Source organism: Herpailurus yagouaroundi, unplaced genomic scaffold (genome assembly GCF_014898765.1).
Source record: "Herpailurus yagouaroundi ecotype Mexico unplaced genomic scaffold, PumYag 569, whole genome shotgun sequence".
NCBI classification, from domain to species: domain Eukaryota; kingdom Metazoa; phylum Chordata; class Mammalia; order Carnivora; family Felidae; genus Herpailurus; species Herpailurus yagouaroundi.
This window is the reverse complement of record NW_024412786.1, coordinates 7098035-7121166: the sequence shown is the minus strand read 5'-3', so window position 1 is coordinate 7121166 and position 23132 is coordinate 7098035. Positions and strand designations below refer to the sequence as shown.

General features: G+C 58.9%; 2 protein-coding genes across 4 annotated transcripts in view; both read right to left on the bottom strand.

Moving 5' to 3' along the window:
• Positions 1-3174, bottom strand: part of CARS1 (cysteinyl-tRNA synthetase 1) — a 45016-nt gene extending 41842 nt beyond the window's left edge. Inside the window, exon 1 of one of the 2 annotated variants that reach the window (XM_040466154.1) lies at positions 3070-3174. In XM_040466154.1, coding sequence (XP_040322088.1) covers positions 3070-3094 — 25 coding nt within the window. In that variant the 5' untranslated portion in view covers positions 3095-3174. The remainder of the gene's footprint in view (positions 1-3069) is intronic. The other variant, XM_040466157.1, reaches the window with a different exon arrangement.
• A 1866-nt stretch (positions 3175-5040) lies between these two features.
• LOC121023950 (tumor necrosis factor receptor superfamily member 1A-like) overlaps positions 5041-23132 on the bottom strand; it is an 18935-nt gene continuing 843 nt past the window's right edge. The window contains exons 1-12 of one of the 2 annotated variants that reach the window (XM_040466222.1): positions 20849-20949; positions 20007-20116; positions 18068-18155; positions 16700-16828; positions 14458-14669; positions 13273-13352; positions 11050-11163; positions 10406-10447; positions 10277-10302; positions 8511-8804; positions 6839-6881; positions 5041-5973 (exon numbers count right to left, since the gene is read on the bottom strand). In XM_040466222.1, the coding sequence (XP_040322156.1) occupies positions 5669-5973; positions 6839-6881; positions 8511-8804; positions 10277-10302; positions 10406-10447; positions 11050-11163; positions 13273-13352; positions 14458-14669; positions 16700-16741 (1158 nt within the window). In that variant the 5' untranslated portion in view covers positions 16742-16828; positions 18068-18155; positions 20007-20116; positions 20849-20949 and the 3' untranslated portion in view covers positions 5041-5668. Of the gene's footprint in view, positions 5974-6838; positions 6882-8510; positions 8805-10276; positions 10303-10405; positions 10448-11049; positions 11164-13272; positions 13353-14457; positions 14670-16699; positions 16829-18067; positions 18156-20006; positions 20117-20848; positions 20950-23132 lie in introns of those variants that run through there. The other variant, XM_040466221.1, reaches the window with a different exon arrangement.

The window sequence follows — 23132 nt, the reverse complement described above, 5'->3', positions numbered from 1 at the left end:
GGGGCGGCGGTTCCACGTCCCGCAGACGCTGTGACGTCCTTGGTTCCAGCCCACCCTGGCGCTGACCCGCCTCGGCAGAAGGGGCTCGCCCTTCACTGCTGTCACCCAGCCCTCTGCCAGATGGCTCGCCCTTGCTCGCATTCAGGGCTCCGGGGCCCCGCGGTGCCGAGCAAGGCAGGCGCTCCACGTGCGTTCGCGGGGTAAATGGCAGGTGACAGATCCATTTAAGCAAACCTTTTTCAACCTCTCAGTGACGCTTTTCCACCGAAACAGAAATTATAACGCTCTCACGTGGCATTGCACAGACCTTCTGGTGATTACAAGCACAGTCTGCTGCCCAGGTAAGCGGGTGCCGGGACACCGGAGATGGCTTAGTTTCTACCCCAAGGGCACCTCTCTTACAACTTTAAAAAAGTAAATACCGGGAAATGTGAGTTCACAACTGAGCTAATACTTGCAATCTATGAATACACACGTTCCGTTTTTCTTTGGGAAACCCAGCAGCATGTTGCCTTGATCTTATCTGTCCCGACACACTCTGGAATTAGGACCCTCGCTGTTATTCTGAACGGAATCGGACAGATTATCATCAAAGGCAGCTCGGGATCGTGGTTAAGATCCCCACTGTGGTCTGAGGTAGACCACAGAAGCCTGGCCCTACCTCTGGCTGTATGACCCCAGACAAATCACTTCACTCCTCGGAGCTTCAGGACTCTCGTCGGTCCAGGAAGAGAAGCACAGCATCTACCCCAGAGTCGCTCTGAGGACCAAAGGCCGGGACGGGCGCATGCAGACCAGGGCCCGGAAGACGCGCAGGCCGAGAACAATGCTACCTACGTGATTATCGCGAGGACCCTTTGCACTGCACTGCATAAAAACGGAACAGCAAGTTGGACCTCACGCAGAGCCACCAGAGGCTGCGAGTCTGCAGGGCGAGGCCTCTGAGAGGAGCCGAGTGCCCCCAGGGGTCCTCAGAAGAGTCACCGGAACCTGGGAGGGGCGGGCGCCTTCAAAACACAAGGGAGAGGCCGTAAACCCAATGTCATCATAGGGGACCAAACAGATGTTCTGAACCACCTTAGGGAAGACCATCTGAAATGGGAAGAATATTCTAAATGAGGGTCTCTTTCAAGTCTGGGAAGATGGTCACTTTTGATGACTCTAACTTTCAGAACAAAAACCTTTCGGGAACTGGAAACCAAGCACATCTACAACCCTGGCACCTAATATAAAGCCCTTTCCAGTTTCATTTTACTTCCAGTCTCCTCAGAGGGTGGTCTTAGGGTGTTGTCTTTGAGGGAAGCCTGGGGAACAGGTGTGTGGGGGGGGGGGCGGCAGTAAAGGAAGTACAGGTGGGCTGTGCCTGGGGCCGACCCCTGGCTGGGACATGTGGTCCCAAGGCACAAAACTACAAAAATCTATCAGCGGTCCAGACATCCTACCAAGGCCAACTCCTATCAAGGCTCCAAAAACCTCAAATTCTAAAGCAATTAAAGGAAAAAACCAATATGTCATCTATGTTCACAAATGAACCAAAACCACACTTTCATTAAAAAAAAAAAAAAAAAGGGGGGGGGGGCTCGGGGGCGCAGTCGGTTAAGCACCTGACTCTTGATTTCAGCTCAGGTCACGATCCCCATGGCTTGTAAGATGGAGTCCCGCGTGGTTTATGAGATCCAGCCCCGTGTGCTTGGGGACTCTCTCTCCCTCTCTCTGCCCCTCCCCCACCTCTCAAAAATAAGCTTAAAAAAAAGAAAAAAGACAAAATGACAGAAGGCAATACAGCAGCTCTAGTCTCAACCCAGACACACAGCACCTATCCCGTGCCAGGCGCTGTTCTAAATCTGTCCCTAGTAATGACTCCTTTAGGGGTCCGCATCCTCTGAGGCCATACGCGTCACCCCTCTGTGCTGCGAGAAAGGGGCACAGCTGGGACCCCAGCCCAGCCGGACCGGCTCTGCGGTCAGGGCTGGGAAGCACGATGCTGTTTTACGGGAGTCTGGGTGGACACCTGTCCGAGGGCTGTCTGGCGGCAAGGCAGGTGGGGGCAGTGCTGGAATCCAGGCACACCTGTTGGGTGACACCCAGCGGGCCTGGTATGTGGGCACTGGTGTGGGACAGCAGCCCCGGCACATGGGTGCCTCTCACATCGCTGGGTTTCCCCACTTAGAGCCCCAGAGGCCTCAGGAGCAAAGAGGAGGACAGGGGGCCAGGAAAGCCTTGACCAGCCTACACTGGGGGCAGGCCGGCAGACTGGCATGTAACCGTCACCAGCCAAGAGCATAAGAACTCTACGCTCAGAGTGCTTCCCGAGGGAAGTCGGCTCCAGACTTAGGAATCCTGGTGACAGTCTCTGGTCTTGCCAGCGGCTACAGTCTTGCGAGCCGGACGGTGGGAGAAGATCCAGTGCTCTGCAGAGGTCTGCCTGTGGACTCACTTGTCCACCCGCTGGTGGCATCGGTGACCCGGGTGGGCAGAGCCAAGGCTGCTCCCTGAACCTCCGCGGCGGCAATAAAGTGCGGCAATAACGCTCCGACCACGCAGATCCCAATGACCACTGTCTGCGGAGCCGCAGATGAAAGGCTTCGTGAAACCCCAAGCCTTTCATGTGTGCGGCCGCGTACCCCCGGCGTCTTCCGCCCACCCCCGGGTTGCTGGCCGGCTGGGCGCAAATCACAACAACCCTCGGGCTCTGCCTGTCCCCGGAGCACAGCTGGGGCTGGAGGGGGCGAGGTCGTCCCGGGCACAACCCGAGGAGACTGAGGCCGAGGAGGGGGTGGCCGCGGCGCCGTCAGGAGCCAAGTCGGGTCCCAGCGAAGTGCGGACAGCGCAGGCCCAGGCCGGGGGTCGTCCCGCCTGCCCTCCCCGGGGACCAGCCTCCCTCGGGCCCGCGGTCGCCCCCCGCTTGCCCTCCCCGGGAACCCGCCTCGCTCCGGCCCGCGGTCGCCCCCAGCCTGCCCACCCCGGAAACCCGCCGCCCTCAGGCCCGGGGTCGCCCCCGCCCGCCCCGGACACCCGCCGCCCCCTCAGGCCCGGGGTCGCCCCGCTTGCCTCCCCGCGCGCACTCACCCTGCTCCCCAGAGGAACCTGACATCGTAGGAATTACAAACCAGCAGCCGCGGCGCCGGCTTCCCAGAATCTGATGCAACCACCGCCCCGGAAGTCCCGCCCAGCTTCCGCCCAGCCTTCCGGGACACGCCCGGTCGCTAGGCAACCGCCGCGGACCCGGGACGCCGCCGCCTCAGGGCATGCTGGGAGTTGTAGTTGTTACAGCGCCGCGGACGTCATCCTTGGGCATCCCCGGAGCTACCCGTTCCGTGTCCGGGCCCATGACGAGGCCCGGGGCCAGCCTGGGCGCGGGGCTTGGTGGAGGTGTGTGTGGGGTTGGGGTTGGGGTGTCAGGGAGGAATGTTGCAGTCCCGCCTCGGGAGACAGGCATCAAAGACAGATCTCACGCATGCCTGTTTAAGTTGGCATTGTACCCAGCGGTGTGGGGACAGGCCCTTGCCCACCCCCCCCCCACCCCTATCCCGCCTCCCCGAGACAGGAATGTGCTGGCCTGGATGGAGGACTAGTTCGAAGGAAGCTTAGAAGACGGGATTCCGGATGGGTGGGAAGTGCCTTCCAGGTAGAGGGTACTGTCCTGCAAAAGAACCCAGCAGAAAGCACAGCCCCTGATAACGTGAGCCTTAGCACAGAAGGTGCTGGAGCAGCCCTGGCAAGAGGCGGGGCTCCAGGCACAGGCCATAGCTTGGACCTTTTTGAAGCATCTTGTAAGCAAGGTCAAGAAGGGCACTGACCCCTGAAGGGTTTAGACAGGACAAGGCATGACTGTATTTGTGCTTGAGGACTGTCATTCAATCGCCAGGTGCTAGTGGAATGAACCCCGGAGAGCCAGAGGAAAGTAACGCCCGAGACCTTTCAACAGTCTGTAGGAGAGCGAATGGTGGCCTGGATTGGTAGGGTGAGTAGACAAGCCTGGGAGAGCCACAGGAAGCAGCAGACACTGGGGTGTGGCGGGGAGGGTCAACGAGAGTTGGTGGCATCCCACCTCTGAGAGGACACCTCAGCTCCTGATCTGGGTGGCTATAGCAGCATTTAATGAGGAACTGGAAGTCGAAGGGCTTGGTGCTGGAAGTGTGTAGGGTAATCTGGCGAGGTTTGGGGCGAGTGAGGAGGGCAGGGTGGAGGTCCCATTCTGAGGGCACTGACATTCCCAGAGCCCCTCCCTCTGGCAAATCACATCCTTGGGGTCCGTTCCTTCCCCTGTGCATGCCTTCCCCTGCTAAAGATATCATGGGGTGCCTGGGTGGCGCAGTCGGTTAAGCGTCCGACTTCAGCCAGGTCACGATCTCGCGGTCCGGGAGTTCGAGCCCCGCGTCGGGCTCTGGGCTGATGGCTCAGAGCCTGGAGCCTGTTTCCGATTCTGTGTCTCCCTCTCTCTCTGCCCCTCCCCCGTTCATGCTCTGTCTCTCTCTGTCCCAAAAATAAATAAACGTTGTAAAGATATCACACCCAGGATTGTGTACCCACCAGAAATAAAAGGAAATGCTACTTAAGACAGAAATTTTATTAGGTAAAAATAAAGAACAAAATCTTGATATCAGTACCTTCACAAAAATTTTTTTTTCAAGTTTATTTTTGAGAGAGAGAGCGAGAGAGAGAGAGAGCATGAATGGGTGAGGGGCAGAGAAAGAGGGAGACAGAATCTGAAGCAGAATTCAGGCTCTGAGTGGTCTTTTTTTTTTTTTTTTACGAAAGAGTTTTTTATGAACTAGAATTAAAAAGTTTTTTACGAAATAGACTTAAAAAAAATATGTAACCTCCTTTCAACCTGCCCAATCTAAGCACGGATTAGCTTAGAAACATGGAGTCATTCGCTCTCTCTGAAAATAAACAAACGTTAAAAAAAAAAAAATCTTTAACATTTATTTTGAGAGACACAGCGTGAGCAGGGGAGGGGCAGAGAGAGGGGGAGACACAGAATCCGAAGCAGGCTCCAGGCTCCGAGCTGTCAGCACAGAGCCCGACGTGGGGCTCGAACCCACAAACCGTGAGATTGTGACCTGGGCCGGCTGAAGTTGGATGCTCAACCGACTGAGCCGCCCAGGCACCCCTTAAAATTTTTTTTAAAAAGCAGGCCGGGGTCTAGGCCTCCAGCTGAAGCCCTGAGATGGTCTCATGCAGCTGCCGGGTACAGGTTCCTGGTCACTGAGCTGTTCACACTCACAGAGCACTCAGTCACAATGGCACCCCGTTCTAGGTCCTGGGGACATCGCAGTGACTTGGACCCGGTGCAGGCCATGGCAGAAACAGTCAAACCCTCCTGGCTTCAGCACCCAGAAGAGGGCTGAGGAATGTGAATCAAGCCGACACAGTAAGTGGATCCTTCTGCCAAGAGTCCACAACTTGCTGGAATCCCCAGTCCCCGCAGGACGTCCCCACCGGCAGTCTCTGAAGCTCCCGGTCCCTTGCAGGGAAACTCTCTCGACTGGCACGTAAAACTGACCTCCCTGATGGAAATGTTCTGTAGAAATCAATTCAGAGAACGCACACAACTTCACCTGGGACTCAAACAATTCCTAATAGGATAGACCTGGGCAAGAAGATCACATCCAGTCCATTTGAAGTCCTGCTTGAAGGCATAATCCAATGCCAAAACTTCACTTTAGTCGGAGGTCCCTACATGCCTGCCTAAAATACCTTCGGCAACTAAGTTGTTTATAATGTTTTGCAAATACATTTGAAGCCCCAGTTTATGGAGGGCAGCCAGGAGTTTAAAAACAGAAGCTTCCTTTCCCAGCTTCTTTCGCCACGTAAAGAGCATCTTATGACGCTGTTCCATCAAATTGCCTGGATTCTCGCATTCGCAAGAGTCAATGTCCATCTCATCCAGACCAATTAACCTCATGAACATCTTCCAGTCGTTTCCTGTGCTGCTCTTCACAAACTCATAATGGATGCTAGTGGTAGCTGCAAGAAACAAAACCAAAAAGAAGACGGTTACATTTCTGGGATGACCACGTGGCACCTGCTGTCGCTGGGCCCCAGGAATAAGGTCACGGGTGACCCCACCGTCCCATTGCCCCGGGACCGGGCCCCCTGGCCAGCACACCACACCTAGGACATGGGAGGTCTTGTACGACCTCAGGGGTCTCCTGGAAGTGATCAGGCCCAGGGGCTGGGAGACAGAGGCTGGGCCACCTCTGCCACAGCTCTTGCCCCGCAGGCGCCCTGCCTGCAGCTGGTTCCTGGAGCCCTTGAGCCCGAGCCCGGGAGGAGCCGCCGAGGGTGGGGGCAATCAGGAAGCTGTCGGAGAACGCAGTCTGCTGTAGTTCACCTGCCTTCTCTCCCTTGACCCCCAGAGAAAGGCTATAAGACGGTCGGGACAGGAAGGCCTTCTGGTGTCAGCTGGGGACCATGGTTAGGGTCTGAGGCCTGGGGCGACTTTTGTAGCCCGAGTTTCACACTGTCATGTTTTTAAACCCATGTGATGGGGCGATCTTGCAGAACTGTTAGTGGAAGGGATACAAAAGCACCCGACGTGCAGCATGTCTCCTAAACGGGGGGAGGGGGGGGCTACCCATCTAGGAGCATAGAAGGCATTCCTGCTGCCCGTCCGTGTTTCTTAAACACACGAATGGGTCATAAGATCAAAGCATGATGAACCTCGCGAAACTCATGTTTGGCAAATGCTGTTTCCCCTAATGCCATTAGTGGCTATGAAAAAGCACGGGTCGAGCTGACAGAAGGTCCCACAGCTTCATGCAGGCAGGGGTTCCCGGAAACAAGGCGAAGCCCGGTCACTCACCGTAAGTGAGCAATTCAGATTACGTACCTTCTTTGGAGTTATCCTTGACAAAATATTCCTTTTTGTATCGCTGCGAAGAGAAAGAAATAAAATTGACCCAGGGCAAGAAACCCATGTCTGAAACGGAAGCACGACGTGGTGGGAGGGAGCAGCAGGGTGGAGGCAGGTGTGGCTCTGTGAACGTGAGGTGGCCTTGAGGGAGCTCCCGACGGGGGCAGAGAGCTCACAGACCACTCGTGTCTCCCGGCCCATGGTCCCGGGACACGCCATGCCCCGGGCCAAGGGACAGCACAGTGTTGCCGCCGTGGCACGGAGACCCCTGCTCGGGCGGGCAGGTGACAGCTGAACTATGTCACCGGGGGGGGGGGGGGGGGGGCCCCAACCTGTCCCGACCCAGATAATACTAACAGGGAGGACACTCGTAAATGCAGTTTCCTAGTCGCGGACGATGCCAGTGTGTGCGAGCACCGCACAGGTGTCCGCCCGAGAGGGACCCCCCGGGCCTCCCGCCGAGACGGACGAGGGTCCTAACTTCTGTACCTGACTCCCTTCGGAACTCTTGGAGAATCTGGAGTCATAGACCGTGTCCCTGAAATGACGCCTCACGGCACTCGACCCAGGAACCCAGGCTCCAAAGCAAAGTTCCTGACCTCCCTGCACCCCCACCACAGCCGCCCAGGGTCCTGTGATCTCCTCCCTGGGACCTTGTCCCGCAGCTCCTTGAGGATTCAGAAACAGACCCTGGTCAGGCCCCAAGTGCTGGCTCTGGCCCCCCCCCTTCCTGAACAGTCCCCCTCCACTAGTGCCACTCAGCAGGAATCTGCCTAGCTTGTCAAACCCTATTTGGGTGTCAACAACTCCACACGGGCCCCCACATCCCCCAACAGAGGATGGGGGCTGCTGCTGTCCTCCGAGAGGGAGCACACCCGGACGAGGCCCGCCCCTGTCTCCCATGGTCCCGCGACCCGGACGGCACGGCTGGCACACGGGCGGTGCTCGGCCGAGGTCCACCGCGCGGAACGAGACACGCACACGCTCGGGAGGCCCTGGTGTGCGACACCAACGGGCCGGGCCTCCTCCTTCCTGCCACACCCCAGGCGCGGTACCCGGACAAGCACACTCTCGGAGCCTCGGCACCCACCTCCGTGTCACAGTCCCTTCGGACAGCAGGTGGGGTTGGGGATTGTTAGGGGCTGACCTGTGCCCCCCCTGCCCCCCCGAAAACACGGAGGCCCAAACCCGTAAACACTGACTGTGTTTGGGACCAGGATCGTTGCCTGCAGTAAGCTTACAACAGGGTTATTGGGATGGGCCCTATTCCAAGGCGCCCCCTATCCTCAGGAAAAGGGGCAAGTTGGACGCGGACTCGTACACAGGGAGACGTGGCCCTGAGAGTGCAGGCGGAGGTCGGGGCGATGCCAGTACAAGCCAAGGAGCCCCGAAGGCGGCCAGACACCAGCGGCAGCTGGGGGGAGGCCTGGACCAGACCATCCCTCGCAGCCTCAGCAGGAAGCAGCCCCGCGACGGCCTGTTCTTGGACTGAGACGGCGGGATGTGCTGTTTAAGCCGCCCCAGGGCACTCCTACAAGACGGCTACGAAAGCTCGCACGTTAGCACTTAACGCGGAGCTCCGCGCACACGAATGCCCGCTACGCACGGGCTGCGTCATCATCGGGACCCACGCAAACACTTCACTCACCTCCTCTAGACTCTTGAGCGAAGGGGACGCCTGGGTCCCGTCCTGGGGCTCCGGAGCGGCAGGAGCAGAGGCTTCTAACGTCTGCTCCTGGACCACCGGGCTTCCTCCGACCACCATGGCCTGCAGCTCAGGGCTTTCCTCGGGCTCCCCTGAGGGCCCCGGGTGGGGCCTGGCCTTGGGCATCAAGGCCAGGCTCTCCTCCTCCGCGGGCTGGGTTTCTGTGCCGGGGGCCGGCCTGTCCCGCTCAGGTGCCTCGGGTCGCACCGTCTCAAGCTGCGAATTGCTTCTCAGTGGCTGAAGGACAAAGTCGTTTCTCTTGGTCACAGGAGCCTGCTGCACAGGTGCTTCCCAAGCCACTACCCGGGGCGGGGGTGGGGGGATGTCAAGTGCCTGACGATTATGCGGGAAATGTGCAGTTTTAGAAAACACCACATGGGGTGAGCTCCCTGTTCTGCCACCAGCTGCTTGGGAGGGGTCCCGAGACCCCCAACCCAAGCCTGTGGTGGGTGGAAAGCGGCCCCCGCCCCAAAATATAGGCCTATGTCATTTTATTGCACTTTGCAGGTACGATTTTTTTTTTTGAGAGAGCGTGTGTAGGTAGGTGGAGGAGGGAGGGAGAGGGAGGGAGGGAGAGAGGGGGAGACGGGGAGAGGGGGAGAGAGAGAGAGAGAGAACGAATGAATGACTCTCAGGCAGGCTCCACGCTGTCAGCACAGAGCCGACGTGGGGCTCCATCTCATGAAGCGTGAGATCGTGACCTGAGCCGAATTCGACTGGGCCCCCCAGGCTCCCTGCCAAGTACGATTCTCTACAGATGAAGGTTCGTGGCGACCCCGCCTTGAGCACATCTGTGGGCGCCATTTTCCCGACCCCGTTGGCTGACTTCGTGTCTCTGTGCCACATTCTGGTAGTTCTCGCCGTATTTCAACCTGTGTCGTCATTACTGTATCTGGTGACCTGCGATCCGTGAGGACAGCTCACCCGGAGCTCAGAGGGTGGTTGGCACTCACGATAAAATGTTTACGTGAGGTGTGCACGGTTTGCGTAGATGAGGCCATCACGCACTGAAGAGACTGCAGTATGGGACAGGCAGAACTTTCCTACGTGCTGAAGCCTGGCTTTCCCGTGCCACTTGCTACACGGCAGCGGTCTGGAACCGAACCCGCAGCGTCTCCGAGATGCACCTGTGTGCCTACGCTCTAACCCCTGGTGCCCTCGAATGGGACCTGACTGCAGGGGGGGGCAGACACTGGATTAGTGTGAGCCGTAACCCGGGGCGGAGTGTCCCCAAGAGGAGACCGGCTCTGAGATGCACAGACGGGTGGGGAGCAAGCAGAGAAAGACGGATGCCTCTAAGCGCCCAGCAACCAGGGTTCCCGGCCGCCGCCCTCCCCCCAAAGATGCAGGGAGGGGCCCCCCCCCCCCCCCCGAGGGCGCTGGAAAGAGCCAGCCCCACGGCCGCAGACACGGAAGCAACGAGCTCCGTGATGCGTCGTGACCTGCTTCGGCAGCCCCAGGACCCACACGCAGAACCCCTCTGCCCCTCCGTGCCTCGTTTTCCACTCTGGTCCCGACCAGCACATTCTGGGGCTCTGTCCGCTCAGGCGCACGCGGACGCCCCCACACAAGGTGCAGCAGACGCAGCCGAGGAAGGGGCTGCTGCCTGCCCGCCCCACCCCGCCTCCCCGGCCCCAGGGCATCTTCTGGGACTCCGCGGCCACCAAGGCCAGCAGCTACCATCAGGCAAACCCCAGGGCAGTACTCACAAAGCCGCCTGGGCCATCCGACCTTCCTGAAGACCAAAAAGAAGAGAAATGACCACGGTTGGTATCAGCGGGGACAATGACTTCTGTGAGGAAAGGAAGTGCCTTGAACTGGCAAGAAAGCACACTTACCCTTCAACAATCTGACGATCGGCTGGTAGGAGACCCGCACACCTGGGAAGGACACAGGAGGTGAGCGCCACCTGGGGGGCTTTGCCAGCACCCGGGAGCCCCCGCCCACCCACCCCAGGAGCCCCCTGCTGACACAGCACCCGCCTCGCCCTGCTTCTTGGCCGACAGCGCCCCAGACACGGCATCCCCAGCCGGTGGACCTGAGACCCTGGCCTTAAGACCCGTGTGCCAGGGAGCAGGCGGCAGGGGCCCTGTGCCACAGCCCGGAGCTCAGGAGCGCAAGTGATAAGATGAGCACAGCCGTGCTTCCAATGGACAAGTCCCCGGGGCGCCTGGGGGGCTCTGTCCGTGAAGCGTCCGACTTTGGGCTCAGGTCATGGTCTCCCAGTTCAGGAGTTCGAGCCCCGCATCGGGCTCTGTGCGGACAGCCGGGAGCCTGGAGCCCGCTTCGGATTCTGCATCTCCCTCTCTCTCTGCCCCTCCCCCACTCATGCTGTGTCTCTTGCAAAAACAAACACTAATAACAAAAAAAGTTTTTTTTTAAATAAGTGAAAAAGTCCCCGTCAGGGACCTCTTAACCCCAAGTGTCCACTTCTGAGCTCCTGCTGAGCTGGCTTCTCCAGGACTGACTGACACTAACCTACCTTTCTTTTTATACAAATAAATACCGACAAGGACGATGACGACGACGACGGCGACGCCAAGAATGACGCTAAGGGTCGCCCACAGCACGAGGAACTCAGACCCACGTTTGTTTTCTGGAAGGAGACAAAACAGAGGGTGGTGTAGGAGGGTCAGGCCCACCCTCCTCATTCAAGTCACATGCTACAGAAAGTCCCCGAGCCCTCTCCCACGGATCACCATCTCGAACGTCCCCAGTGGGAGACAGGAGAGGCTCACGCTTCCTGTGTCACGGATGAGGACCCCAGGCTCAGGGGACGTGGGGCCCACGCAGGGGGCTGGAAGCAGCAGGAGGCGTACAGGGCCAGGAGAGCGGCTAGGGGTTCTGGTACCCAGGCCGGGGCTCCGGTGTGAGCGGTCACAGCCGGCAGCAGGAGGCAGGGGACGGCCAGTCCTGACTGGAGCAAGGCCCACCCATGGTGGCCGGAGGGACAGGGCAGGCCCACCCTGGAGAGACATCTGGTATGACCACTTGGGTGTCCCGGTGTCACCCTGGTGAGATCACAGCACCGACAGCACTCATGGACACAAAGACACGGCGGGGGGCGGTGGGGTGGGGGGGCAGGGCACACCCATCTGAGCCCTGGACCCTCAGCCACCCGGACGTCATTGGCGTCAGCAGCTGGTGCTGGGAAGGATAGACAATGGGGCACAACTTCCGCATGGTGCTGCTGTTTGACTCCGAGATGTTCCTTATTCTCAGATGAGGCCCTTCCCAATTTTTCCCAGTGTTAAAATATCCTTTCAAAGTGCACGTTATGTGAATCAAAATTTTCTGTGGAAAGCAACAAGCCGATTCCGCAGTGTGAACTGACACACCAAAGACCGTGCGGAGGAAGGACTGGGGGCCCTGGGCCTCTGCCGGCAAGGCCTGCAGGTGGGTGTGGCCCCAAACCGAACAGGAGCAACTGCCTTCACCACCCAGGGACCCCGAGGGCAGGTGGGAGGGACTGTCTTTTCCAAACACGGTCCTGGGTCATTCGTGGGTGCGTGTGGGAAAACACATCGAAGCCTGACCCCCTTACCCCACAGCATGCGGAACACCGATCCCAGGCTCATCACAGGACACAATCAGAACGGGAAAAGCGTACGGCTTCTGGCGGGTCCCGTGAGGATCTCGAGGTGAGCAGAGATCTCTCACACGGGGCACAATAAAGGGACCTCGTTCAACGAAGAGCCTGTCCCTCGGGAGACCCCTCAGCATGGATAAAAAGGAATCCTACCCTAACTTTGTAATTACCAACATTTATAAACAGTTGAGCCTTGAACATGGGTTTCAACCGCGAGGGTCCGCTTACGTGTGGATCGTTTCTATAAACAGTAGGGCGCCGTAAACGTATTTTCCCTTCATTTACTTAACGCCCTCTTCTCCCCTCCAGTTTACTTTATTAAAAACACAGCACACGGTATAGACAAAACGCACAAAACAGGGGTCAATCGACCCTTCACGTCACTGCTAAGGCTCCCGGTTAACAGTACACTATTCGTAGTCAGGCTATTGGGGGGGGATCAAAAGTTCTATGCGGACCTGACCGCGTGGGGCAGCGGCGCCCCTCACCCCATGCTGTTCGGGGGTCAGCTACGATTATCAAAAGTAAGAAACAAACCTGCCTGCGACTCAGTATGAAGCAGGCATGTCTCACACAGGCCCGTAACACAAGAGAGCGCAAGGCGGGGGGAAGGCACAGCTTGTCGCCAAGGATGCTGTTTACTCAAGACGGAGGTCTATGAACGGTGGCCCGCGGGAACCCAGCCCACGACAAGTACGCTTTTCTGCAAGTCCGCTTTTAATGACACCCAGCCGGGCCCACCTGTTTCCTTACCGTCTCTGGCTTTTGCTTCAGGGGCAGGGAGGGTTGAGGAGTGACAAGAGAGACCGCAGGGCCTGCAAAACCTACGCTTTTTACCTTTATGGGAAAGGTCTGCTGACCTGGATTCAAGAGATGACCTCAGGGGGCACCTGGGGGTCTCAGTCGATTAAGCGGCCGACTTCGGCTCGGGTCATGATCTCACGGTTCGTGGGTTCGAGCCCCACGTCGGGTTCTGTGCTGACAGGTCGGAGCCTGGACCCTGCTTTGCATTCAGTGTCTCCCTCTCTCTCTCTGACCCTCTCCCGCTCACGCTCTGTGTCTCTATCTCAAATATTAAACATTAAAAAAAAAAGAGAGATGAGCTCAGTCCCTTACCTGGATGCCCTCGGTCAGTTTCTGTGGCACAAACCGTGTTGCTGGTAGCATTGCAAGGGGACAGGACAACGCCAGGACACCTGAAGGGTGAAGAAACCCGGAGCGTTACTTCTCCCTGCCTGGGCGCAGCACGCAACGTCCTTCCCACCACCCACAGCTCCCACGACGGCCCGCCAGCCTTCAGGCAAACACTGCCTGGAATCTCCCGGGCTCTCTGGCCCAAACTGGCTCATGGAGAATAAAAGAGTCCTATGCTCTGTGCCACACCGGGGAAGAGCCTCCCTCTCTGTTCCTGGACAGAGCTGTGTGTGGCTAGGAGGTCCGGCCCTACTGCAGCTGGAGCCCCGTGCCCATCGAGAGAGAAGTTAGGCCAAAGAGGAAGCACGTGGAGAAGGGGACAAGCAAGCAAGCCCAGAGAAGCCAGAGCCTAGATCACACCAGACCTGAAAGCCGTCCTTACTTTGGACTCGCCAGGCGCAGGAACCTGAGTCGTACCAGTTCACAACGTGCCTCAGAAACCGGAGTGGTTTTAAGTGGCTTTGCCACCGTACAGGTCTCCCCACAAGGCCCTCCCCAAACCCGCGCCCACCCAGAACCCCAGGAGTTGACCTTATTTGGACACAGGGTCTGTGCAGACAGAAGCACCTCACAGTGAGGCCGTGCCAGACTACGGTGGGCCTAAATCAAGGACCGGTGTCCTTGGAGGAGGGAACTTGGACGGGACAGAGAGAGGCCGTGTGCAGACATCGAGACACACACGCAAGAGGTGACCTCGCAGAGACAGAAGCAGACGGAAGGTAAGCGAAGGAGCATCACGGGGCGCCCACAGCGTCAGAGGCTGGAAGAGGCGAGGCAGGGTCCTCCCCTAGAGCCTGCGGAGGGAGCACGGCCCTGCTCACACCTGGATTTCAGGCGCCTGTGTCCAGAGCTGGGAGAGAACACACTTCTGTTGGTTTTCTCGAAGCTGCCCAGCTGTGGCGCTTTGTTACCGCAGCCACAGGACCCCCACGGGGACAGCGGCCGTCCTGCACTGCCGCAGGGCGCGGTCCTACCCTTCTGCCTGGACTGCTCTTCCCCCAGAACCCTCTATGGCTCCCTACCCTCCTCGCCGGGCCTCTGCTTGAGAGCCTGGTCCCCTCCCCCGCCCTCTACCCCCCCCCCCCCCACCCCTCACGGAGTCCTCACTGCCTGTGTGTTTGGACTGTCTCCACCACCACTGGGAGCCTGGGGTCTGTACTACTGGGAGGACAGGAGGGGCCCACGCCTGTGCCCCCAGGACCTTTTACACCGCAGGCAGTTTTCCACGCAGTCCACAGAGTTGCAGTAGAAGCTCCCCTTTTTGCACTGACACTGCCGGTCGCTGGTGGGGGAGCACTTGGCCACCACCTCCTGATCTCCTGGTGGGAGAGGGGCGCAGGTCAGCAGGGGCGGACAGGAAAGTCCCTGCCCACACCGGGCCACGCCCAGAACCTTGATCAAGGACCCGAACCGTCCTCACCCTCCCGTCTACGCAGGGGCAGAGAGGAGCTAACAGCCGGCCCTCACCCCTGCAGCCTGGGCCGAGGGGCCGGGGCCAGCTCCTCAGAGAGAGCCCGTAGCGCCCTTCACCTCGTCCACCCCACAAAAGCACACCACCACCACGTTCCCACACGAGCAAAACCTCGGGGAGAGAACGGCATAGACAGAGGGCCCCCTCCGCCAGCCAGCGAGAACCACAGCGGCCACGCTGACGACCACCCTTCCAGAGCCTTCCGCCACACTGGATGTCAAAGAACCGTACTCGAGATACAGATGAAGATAAAACACGACCACACTCGCAGCTCGACGCCACGTCCAGACCCACACCCGGGTCCGGTCCCTCCACGGCATCACTCCACTCTCACGCTTCCAAAACCCAGACGGGTTTGGCAAGACGCGACGCAGGCGGGATCCCGCCGCGCACGGGCCGGGCTGGCTTCCACGGCTTCCTCCCACGCGCACCCGCTTCTCGCTCAGCGGACGCTCGGGTTGCTTCTGGCTTTACACGACTGCGAACTCCTCCCCACGTCCCAGCACACACGGGCAAGAGCCCGTCCAGGTCTGGATCGGGACGCGGGGCGGGTGGGCAGCCCCAACTGTGTGCGGACCCTGCTTCTCCCGTGGGGACGGAGCGCTCGCTCTTCTCGGTCCCCGCGAATGCCGGGCATCCACAGCGACGCTCCGTCCGGCTGCCAGAAGACAGCACGTCCGTCCGTCCCTCCACGCCGGCGCTCCTCACCACGGTTACCGGCGCTCCGTGCCCATCTCCTTCACCACGTCTGTCTGTCTGTCTGTCTGTCTCCACTTGAAGCGTTTTTCCAAACCGTACGACTGATGTGCTCCAGGTGTGAATTACGCGTGGGCTGTGTCACAAACAGGTTCTGCCCCTTCGCGGCTTAACTTTCGTGCCTCGTGACAGAACGGGAGCTGGGACGTTCGACTGCCGCCACACGTACCCACGTCGACATTATGGTGTAGGGTTTTCAGAAATCCCGTAAAATGTTCTGTCGCTGCCTGGAAGTCCCAAACACTCGTCACGTCTTCCTCTCAAACCAGTACTTTCACCTGTGGACTGTGACGCGGAAGGAACCACTCCTGGGGGCAGTGGAAGCTTCCCGTCCTGCACCAAAGGACAGCACGCAGTCCAGGCCAGCGTCGTTTGCGATTCCGCCCTTCCTCCCGTGGACGGGTCGGTCGCGGTGCCACAGGCCACTTTCCACATCCGTGGGGCCATCTTCCCCTTTGTGCAAATCACGCCGTCTCCGTCGCCTCGAAATATGACCACACGGGAGAGCCCGCTGCACTCTGCCCTCTTCCGGAGGGTTTCGGCGATTGTCCGCTCATCGAGTTCCATGAAAACCCTTGTGAGGGTTTTGTTTTGTTTTTTTTTAAATAAAAACCATATATTTAAAACATACAGCACGCGTGAGGAGTTGCTACGTGCTGTTGGGAGTTTCACTGTGAACACACCAAATCTGAGAACCGTTTCACAGAGAACCGACGTGTCTTTAAAACGTGGAGTCCTCCCATAGTCTTGTATTTCTCTGTATGTTTAGATTTTCCAAACCGTTGTTTGTTCATGTCAACGTTTTATACGTCCTTTGCTAGATTTATCTCAAAGCATCTTATTTTCTTTGTCTTTGCTGATGCAAATGGTTATCTTTTTAAAAAATTACATCTTTTAAAATAATCCGCTGCTGATATGTTGAAATTCAGACAAAGTTTTGTAGATAGTTCTCGTATACAGCACCTCTAAAATCCTGCTGCCCTATGGATGGAGATTCCTTAACCCCCCCCCCCCCCACACACACACCGTCCTGATAAAAATACGTGTTCACCTGTAGTAACTCCCTCGGGGCGAGGCCTACGGGCCGAGTTGAAAGGCCAAGACCCCACCGTGCCCACTTACCCTTCCGGCACTGGATGCACCTCTGGCAAGTAGGCTCGCCATTAGGGAAGGCGAGGAAGGTGCCCGATTCACAGACGTGGCACTCGCCGGCGGTATGGTTCACCCTGCACGGCTTGAAGACGTACTGGCCTGTGTGAAAGGGAGGTCGTGGAGGTGAGGAGGGGGTTCGCAGCAGACCCCACCCAGCCCCCGAGGCCTCCCCTCGAGGAGGACCAGCCCTCACCAACCACACCTCCTCGGAGTGTTCTGAATGGACACTCGGCCACCTGCGTCCGAGAAGCCGGGGACCTGGCGCCCCTCGGCTTTCGCTGGCGACTCCCGGCCCACGTGAGCGGAGGGCTTCGACCACACACGCTGGAGGTGGCCCGAGAGCCTGACAACGCCCGTGTGCCTGCCCCTAGCGCCCCGGGGACCCCGGGCTGATTTACAGGGAGCACTGGCGGTCTAGAGACCGAGGGCTCTGACCAGTCCCGGAGGAGCCCCCCTGGTCTAGCACTTGCCTCGTGCAAAGGCCGTAGTGGAGGCAAATCACACCTCCCTGGGAGGAGGGGGCCTCAGCCCTCACTGTGCCACCAGGCTGAGTTCCCCAGGTTTCCAGCTGGGCCAGCCGTGTCCCACCTGTTCCCAGATGAGCCGCGCGCGTGTGTGGGGACATGTGCACGCAGCTGTGGACGCACAGGTGTGTGTGGGGTGTACAGGTGTGAACGGCCCAGGTGTGGATGTTTGGTCCCTGAAACAGGAGCCCTGCAACGGCCGAGGGTCCCAGAGCAAAGGAGGCACAAGTGGGGGGGGGGGGGGACAGAAGGAGGCGGTGGATGCGTGTGGAGGAGGCCCCTGCAAAGACACCGTGAACGACAACGCGTGCACATCTGTCTGTGTGGGCGGGGCGCAGGTGCGGGTGGGGGCAGCGGGCTGACCGGGTTCCCCACAAAGGAGGCCCGGCTGCCGTGGCGGTGACTGGGCAAGAGGTGAGGTGGGCCGAGGCGAGGACACAGCAGGCACTCGGAGCCTGAGGCCCGCCGTCTGCTTTATGGGGCTAACTGAGAGCATCCTCACGAGGGTGACTAAGGCTCCACGGACGCGTCGTGCGTGAGGACGGTGCTAGCCCAGCCCTGTTAGGACTTCCCTTCCTCAGGTGTCCACAGTCACCCCGACAGGAGCGTCCAGCCTGGGGACGCACCCCCACCTCTGCCTCCAGCGGCCCCGGCCCCACTCACCAAAACAAGCCCACAACCCGGTTCACGAGTCCCCGGGGCGTGGATGGGGCCGGTGGGCGGCTGCCCAGGAGAGGTCCGCCCACACCAGCCAGCGGGGATCCCCATACCCCAGGCAGCCCCACAAGGCCCTGGAAGGTTCTCTGGGACTCACCAGCGGGGCAGAGCCGGCAGCAGAGGTTGCTGTCCTCCGGCTGGTACTCGGTCACGTCACACGGGGCCACGCCGAGCGCCACGTCCACCTTCAATCAGAAAGGGGAGACAGGCGTCATCAAGAGGGGCCACCTCCTGGGGGCGGGCTTCGCTGGGGGCGCACAAGCTGGGACCTTCCCTCGGATCTGTGAATTCTGTATTTGCACACTTGCCTCTCGGTGACGTTCCCCGTAACCCCCCAAGCTGCCACTCACAGCACGTCCTCAGACACGCAGACTCTCGTGCCGGGCCGTGCTGATGTCACCCCGCTGTCCCTCGGTGAGTCAGTCTGCCGTCTCCCTTCCCCGTCTGCGTCCCACCGGCTGTGGTGCGTCCTTCCACAGGCAGAGCTCTTAAAAACCCCACCTCGCCAGGCTTTGCCCTTGTGACCCAACCCGATCGCTCGGAGAGGACGTTAGCCTGCGTGCACGTGTCGGACCAGCACCGCATTCGCGTTCGCTTTCTGCATCTCTGCCGTGTGTTTAAGAGCCCACCTTTGCGCCCATTTCTTCGTCGCCTGTCTTCCCCGGCTTTTGCTTCCCCGATTCCCCGTCTCCACATCGCTTCTTTCCTTCCCCGCGCTGGGAAACTGATTAGATTCTACTGGTTGTATTTCCAAGGAGTAACAGAACACCACTTAGCCAGGCGTCAGGAAGCAAGCTCATCGTGCACACACCACGGTGCCCACGATCTCAGCCAACAGCCCGTCAAGGCAGCCTTGCGACCGTGAACAGAAGCGCGTGGGAAAGCACGGTGTCCACACAGTCGCACAGCCGCGCAGCTCCAGAAGAGAAAACGCTAACTTGACCCACACGGTCCCTGACGTCAGCATCGCCGTGAGGGGACACGTTGATGTCACGACTGCAAGAGACACCCCAGTCGCTTCTGTGCCGTTTCTGCCCAAAATGCCAAACTGGAATCCGTTCACGACAAGCCGCCCACACTGACCCAGCCCGACCCGAGAAATGTTCTGCGGGACGAGGGGTCAGTGCTCCTCTGCGGCGTTAAGGTCACAGAAGACACAAAGGACGGAGGAGTCTGCTCCGGGACATCCGCGGGACGGCAGACACAGGCAAGGGCACTGCCTCGGCCCTCGCCCCCACTGTGATCAGGGCGCACACGTCACCCCCCGGCGGGCCTGGGCAGCAAGCGCAGAAGCCAGTGCTATTTTATTTTCTTTCCGTTCTTGTTTTTAATGGGCTAACACACGCACCACCCCTAAGAGTGACCGTTTGTTAAGTGTGCGGGACGCCCGTTCACACTGGTGTACAACCATGCGGACTACTCTTCTAACCCCAAAAGTCCCAAGTTATTTCAAAAGGAAACCTGAAAAATTAAAAACTTAAAAAAAAAAAAAAAAATCACGACAAGAGCAAAGCAGCTTTCCTCTCTGCGACACCCTGGTCACGAACATAATGGAGGCTGTTTCCTCTCTGGCTGGGGCTCCCAGTTCTTCCGGCACCGGGTCCCTCCCCTTCCCCATGGCAGACAACACTAAAGGAAGTTGTGTCCCCTCCCACCACCACCACACCCCCATCAAGGCCCCCTGCCTCCGCTGCCATCTGCCCACCATCTGGCACTCAGGATGCCAGAGCACCAACTCCCTGCCCCGGAGCATACCGGACGGAGAGGGGGTGGTTTCAGCTGGACCGGTGGTGGCGCTCTGGGGGCCCCCGGTACATGCCATGACCTCGGGGGCCGGGACACGGCGGGGGGGGGGGGGGGGGGGGGGGGGGGTTTGGGTTTCCCCCCCCCCCCCCCCCCCCCGGGGAAAAATGTAGGCTTCCTCTCCCCACCCACCCCCCCACCATTCAGCCATCAACGTAAACACTGCGTGATGCAATATTTTAAGACATGAAATCAGCGAAGAGCTTGCCAGCTTTTGTGAATCAAGTTTTTACTGGAACCCGGGTTGGAACCCTAGGATGTGAAGCACGTGGGCAGGCTCAGGCCAAGTGCAGGGTCCCAGTCTTTGTTTTCATCTCAGGATGTTTTCGCATAGATTTTCACTCTTCAAAAAAAAAATCACATCAAAACATTCTTCACCCCGTTTCCCAAGGTGTGTCGGTGCCTTCATAAATTGGACACCAGACCCAAGTGCCTGACTCAACTCCTCCGGCACCTGCCTCGCAGATGACGACAGTTACAGTTCCCGATCCTCCCTCTCCATGGCCCACACCCCCAGGGCACTCCCCCCCAGCCAGGGGTCCCCCTCCCGGCTCCAGCAGCCCTCCCTCTCTGCCCTCCCTCAGGCTCCAAGTCCCCTCCGGCCCCTTCACTTCTGTGCCAGGAAATCCCTAAAGAATTTCCTGCTAGTCACGCAAAGCCACGTGGGAACCACGACCGACCGGCGTTTGCGAACCCCCAAGGCACCGAGTGGACGAACCCCGAAAAGCCCGCAGGCAGCTAAGGATTTAAGTTAACAAGAACGTAACACCCATCTGACGTGAGAGTCTTCTTCCCTCGGACCCCAGCCTCACAGAATGGAAGGTTCTGGGAGGGGCTGCGGAAGACTCCGGAACCACCCCGGCCCCAGCCTGCGGCCTGCTGTGAAAAGGCACCGGAAGGGGCTTGGGGACCCTGGGCCCAGTGGCTGTGATGCAGCCACGTGGAGGAGGAGAGGCCTTTCCGCTGCACCCCTGACGGCAGGCTGGCGAGCTCATTCCAGAAGGTGCACGTGCAAAAGCGGATAGCGTACAGGACAAGAAGGCGGTGGAGGAAAGTACCCTGAGAAAACACTAACCAACGCGTGGTGATGCAAGGCCAAGTTCACTGGAATAAAAGGCCCTCTCCTTTTGCACACGGAAGGAAGCCATCGACAAAATGAGCGGCAATCTACTGAACGGGGGAGATCCTTGCACACGATGCGTCCGATAAGGGGGTGATCCGAAAGACAGAACAGGTACAACCCCGTAACAAAAAGACAAACGCAAATGGGGGGGAGACTCGAGTAGACATTCCTCCAACGGAGACACACACAGAGGGCCAAGCACGCGCATGAAAAGACGCTCAACGTCACTCCTCGTCCGGGAAAATCATCCTGGCACACGTCAGAATGGCTAGGATCAAAATGACAAGAAGTAACAAATGTCGGTGAGGATGTGGAGAAAAGGGAGGCCTTGCGCGCTGTTGGTGGGAACGCAGATTAGGGCAGCTACCCTGCACAACAGTACGGAGGGTCCTCAAAAACGAAAAGGACAACTACCGTACACAATCCAGAGATCGTTTTTGGGGCTGCACCTGGACAGAATGTCGGAAAGACACGGGCACCCCCACGTTCACCGAAGCCTGATTCACAACAGCCGAGAGGTGGAAACAACTAAGTGTCCATCAACAGGTGGATGAAGATGTGGTGTATACACGTGGGGAGACACACACACACACACACACACACACACACACACACACACACACACACACAGTGGAATATTACTGATCCGTGAAAAGGAAGGAAATCCTGCCATTTGCAACAACATGGATGGACCCAGGGTGTATTATACTAAGGGAAGTAAGTCAGACAAATTCCTTCAGATTTCACTCAGATGTGGAAATCTAAGAAATAAACGAACGCCATGCAAACAGACTCACCCATACAGGGAACGGGTGGCCGCCAGAGGGGAGGGGGATGGGCAAAATTGGTGAAAGGAATCAGGAGACACAAACGTCCAGTTGTAAGTCACAGGGATGAAAGGCCCAGCCTAGGACGGAAGGTGCAGCACGGGGACCAGACACGGTCATGACCGTCGCGCAACACGTATAAATGCGTTAAGTGCTGACCCGCTGCGTTACACCTGAAACTAACATAATGCCGTAGCTCAACTACTATCGTGGAAAGAAAAATTCACAATTAAAAAAAGAAAGAAAAAAAGAAAAGGCTCTCTGGATAAAGCTTTTCAGCCGTTAAACGTGGTCTGAAGGCATCGCCATACAGACTTTATTCCTGGCACAAACGGCCCCAAGTGAAGAAGCTGCTGCAACCAGCGGGCAGGGCCTAGGACGGAGAGACAACGCAGGCCAGTGGGCCCCCGCGGTCCTCATTCTGAATGCTCCGAACAAAGCCTGGGCACTGCTTACTACACCTGGCAAGTGCAGAAGCAGAGGCTGCCCCAGGGCGGAGGGCCTTCAGAGGTCTTAGGCATGAATGCCCACAGGGCAGAAAACACCAGACTGACCTCGGGAATTTCACCAACGCCTCAAGCTGGCACAGTGGCCATTATTTAATAAGAGTACTGAAAACCCATCCTTTCTGGGGCAGAAACACAGCGACGTTGTAGCCAAACTGGCTTCAGAGAAGGCACTAGGCGCGGAGAGCCTGAGGCCTGCCTCCCTGGGTCCCGAACAGCTCGCTCGACGGGAGCGGAGCCCCGCCGCCAAACTTTGAGAACGCTGGGGGGGCGACGACCCCTAGCGGCCACACGTCGGAACTGCGCACCCCGATGGGCCGCTAACCTCGGCATAAAAATCAGTCTCCGCCGCCTGCGTTTTGCAAACCTAACCGTTTCTTGAAACGGGCTGTGCACCAAACCATTCCTGTGCGAATGCTAGGCCGCAGAAAATACGGCCAAGGCGATGCGCCGAATTAAAGGCCGGAATCACTGAAGAAAATTCGAGAATCGCCCCCCCCCCTGCCCCCCGCCCCCGTTTCCACATCCGTGCGCGCTCCTCCAACTGCTCGCCGATCGCCCGGCACATCCGACGGCGGCCCCAAACTCGCAGTGTCCCTCTCCAACGCCTGGCTGCCACCGGGGTGCGGCACCGCGGGCCAGGGCGCACGCTCGGCCACACAGCTAAGCACGCCCGCCGCGGCCCGCACCAGAACCCAGCCGCCGGGAATTCCCGGATTCCGCCACCTTCCGAAGGAAGACACACCGGTCTTCCCGCACCTCTCCGCGCGCCGCGCCGCCCCCCCCCCCCGGTCTGCGCGCCTCCCCCCCACCCCAGCCCCCCCGGCCTGCACTCGCCTCCCCCCCCGCCCCCCCGGTCTGCGCGCCTCCCCCCAGCCCTCCCCCCGGTCTGCGCGCCTCCCC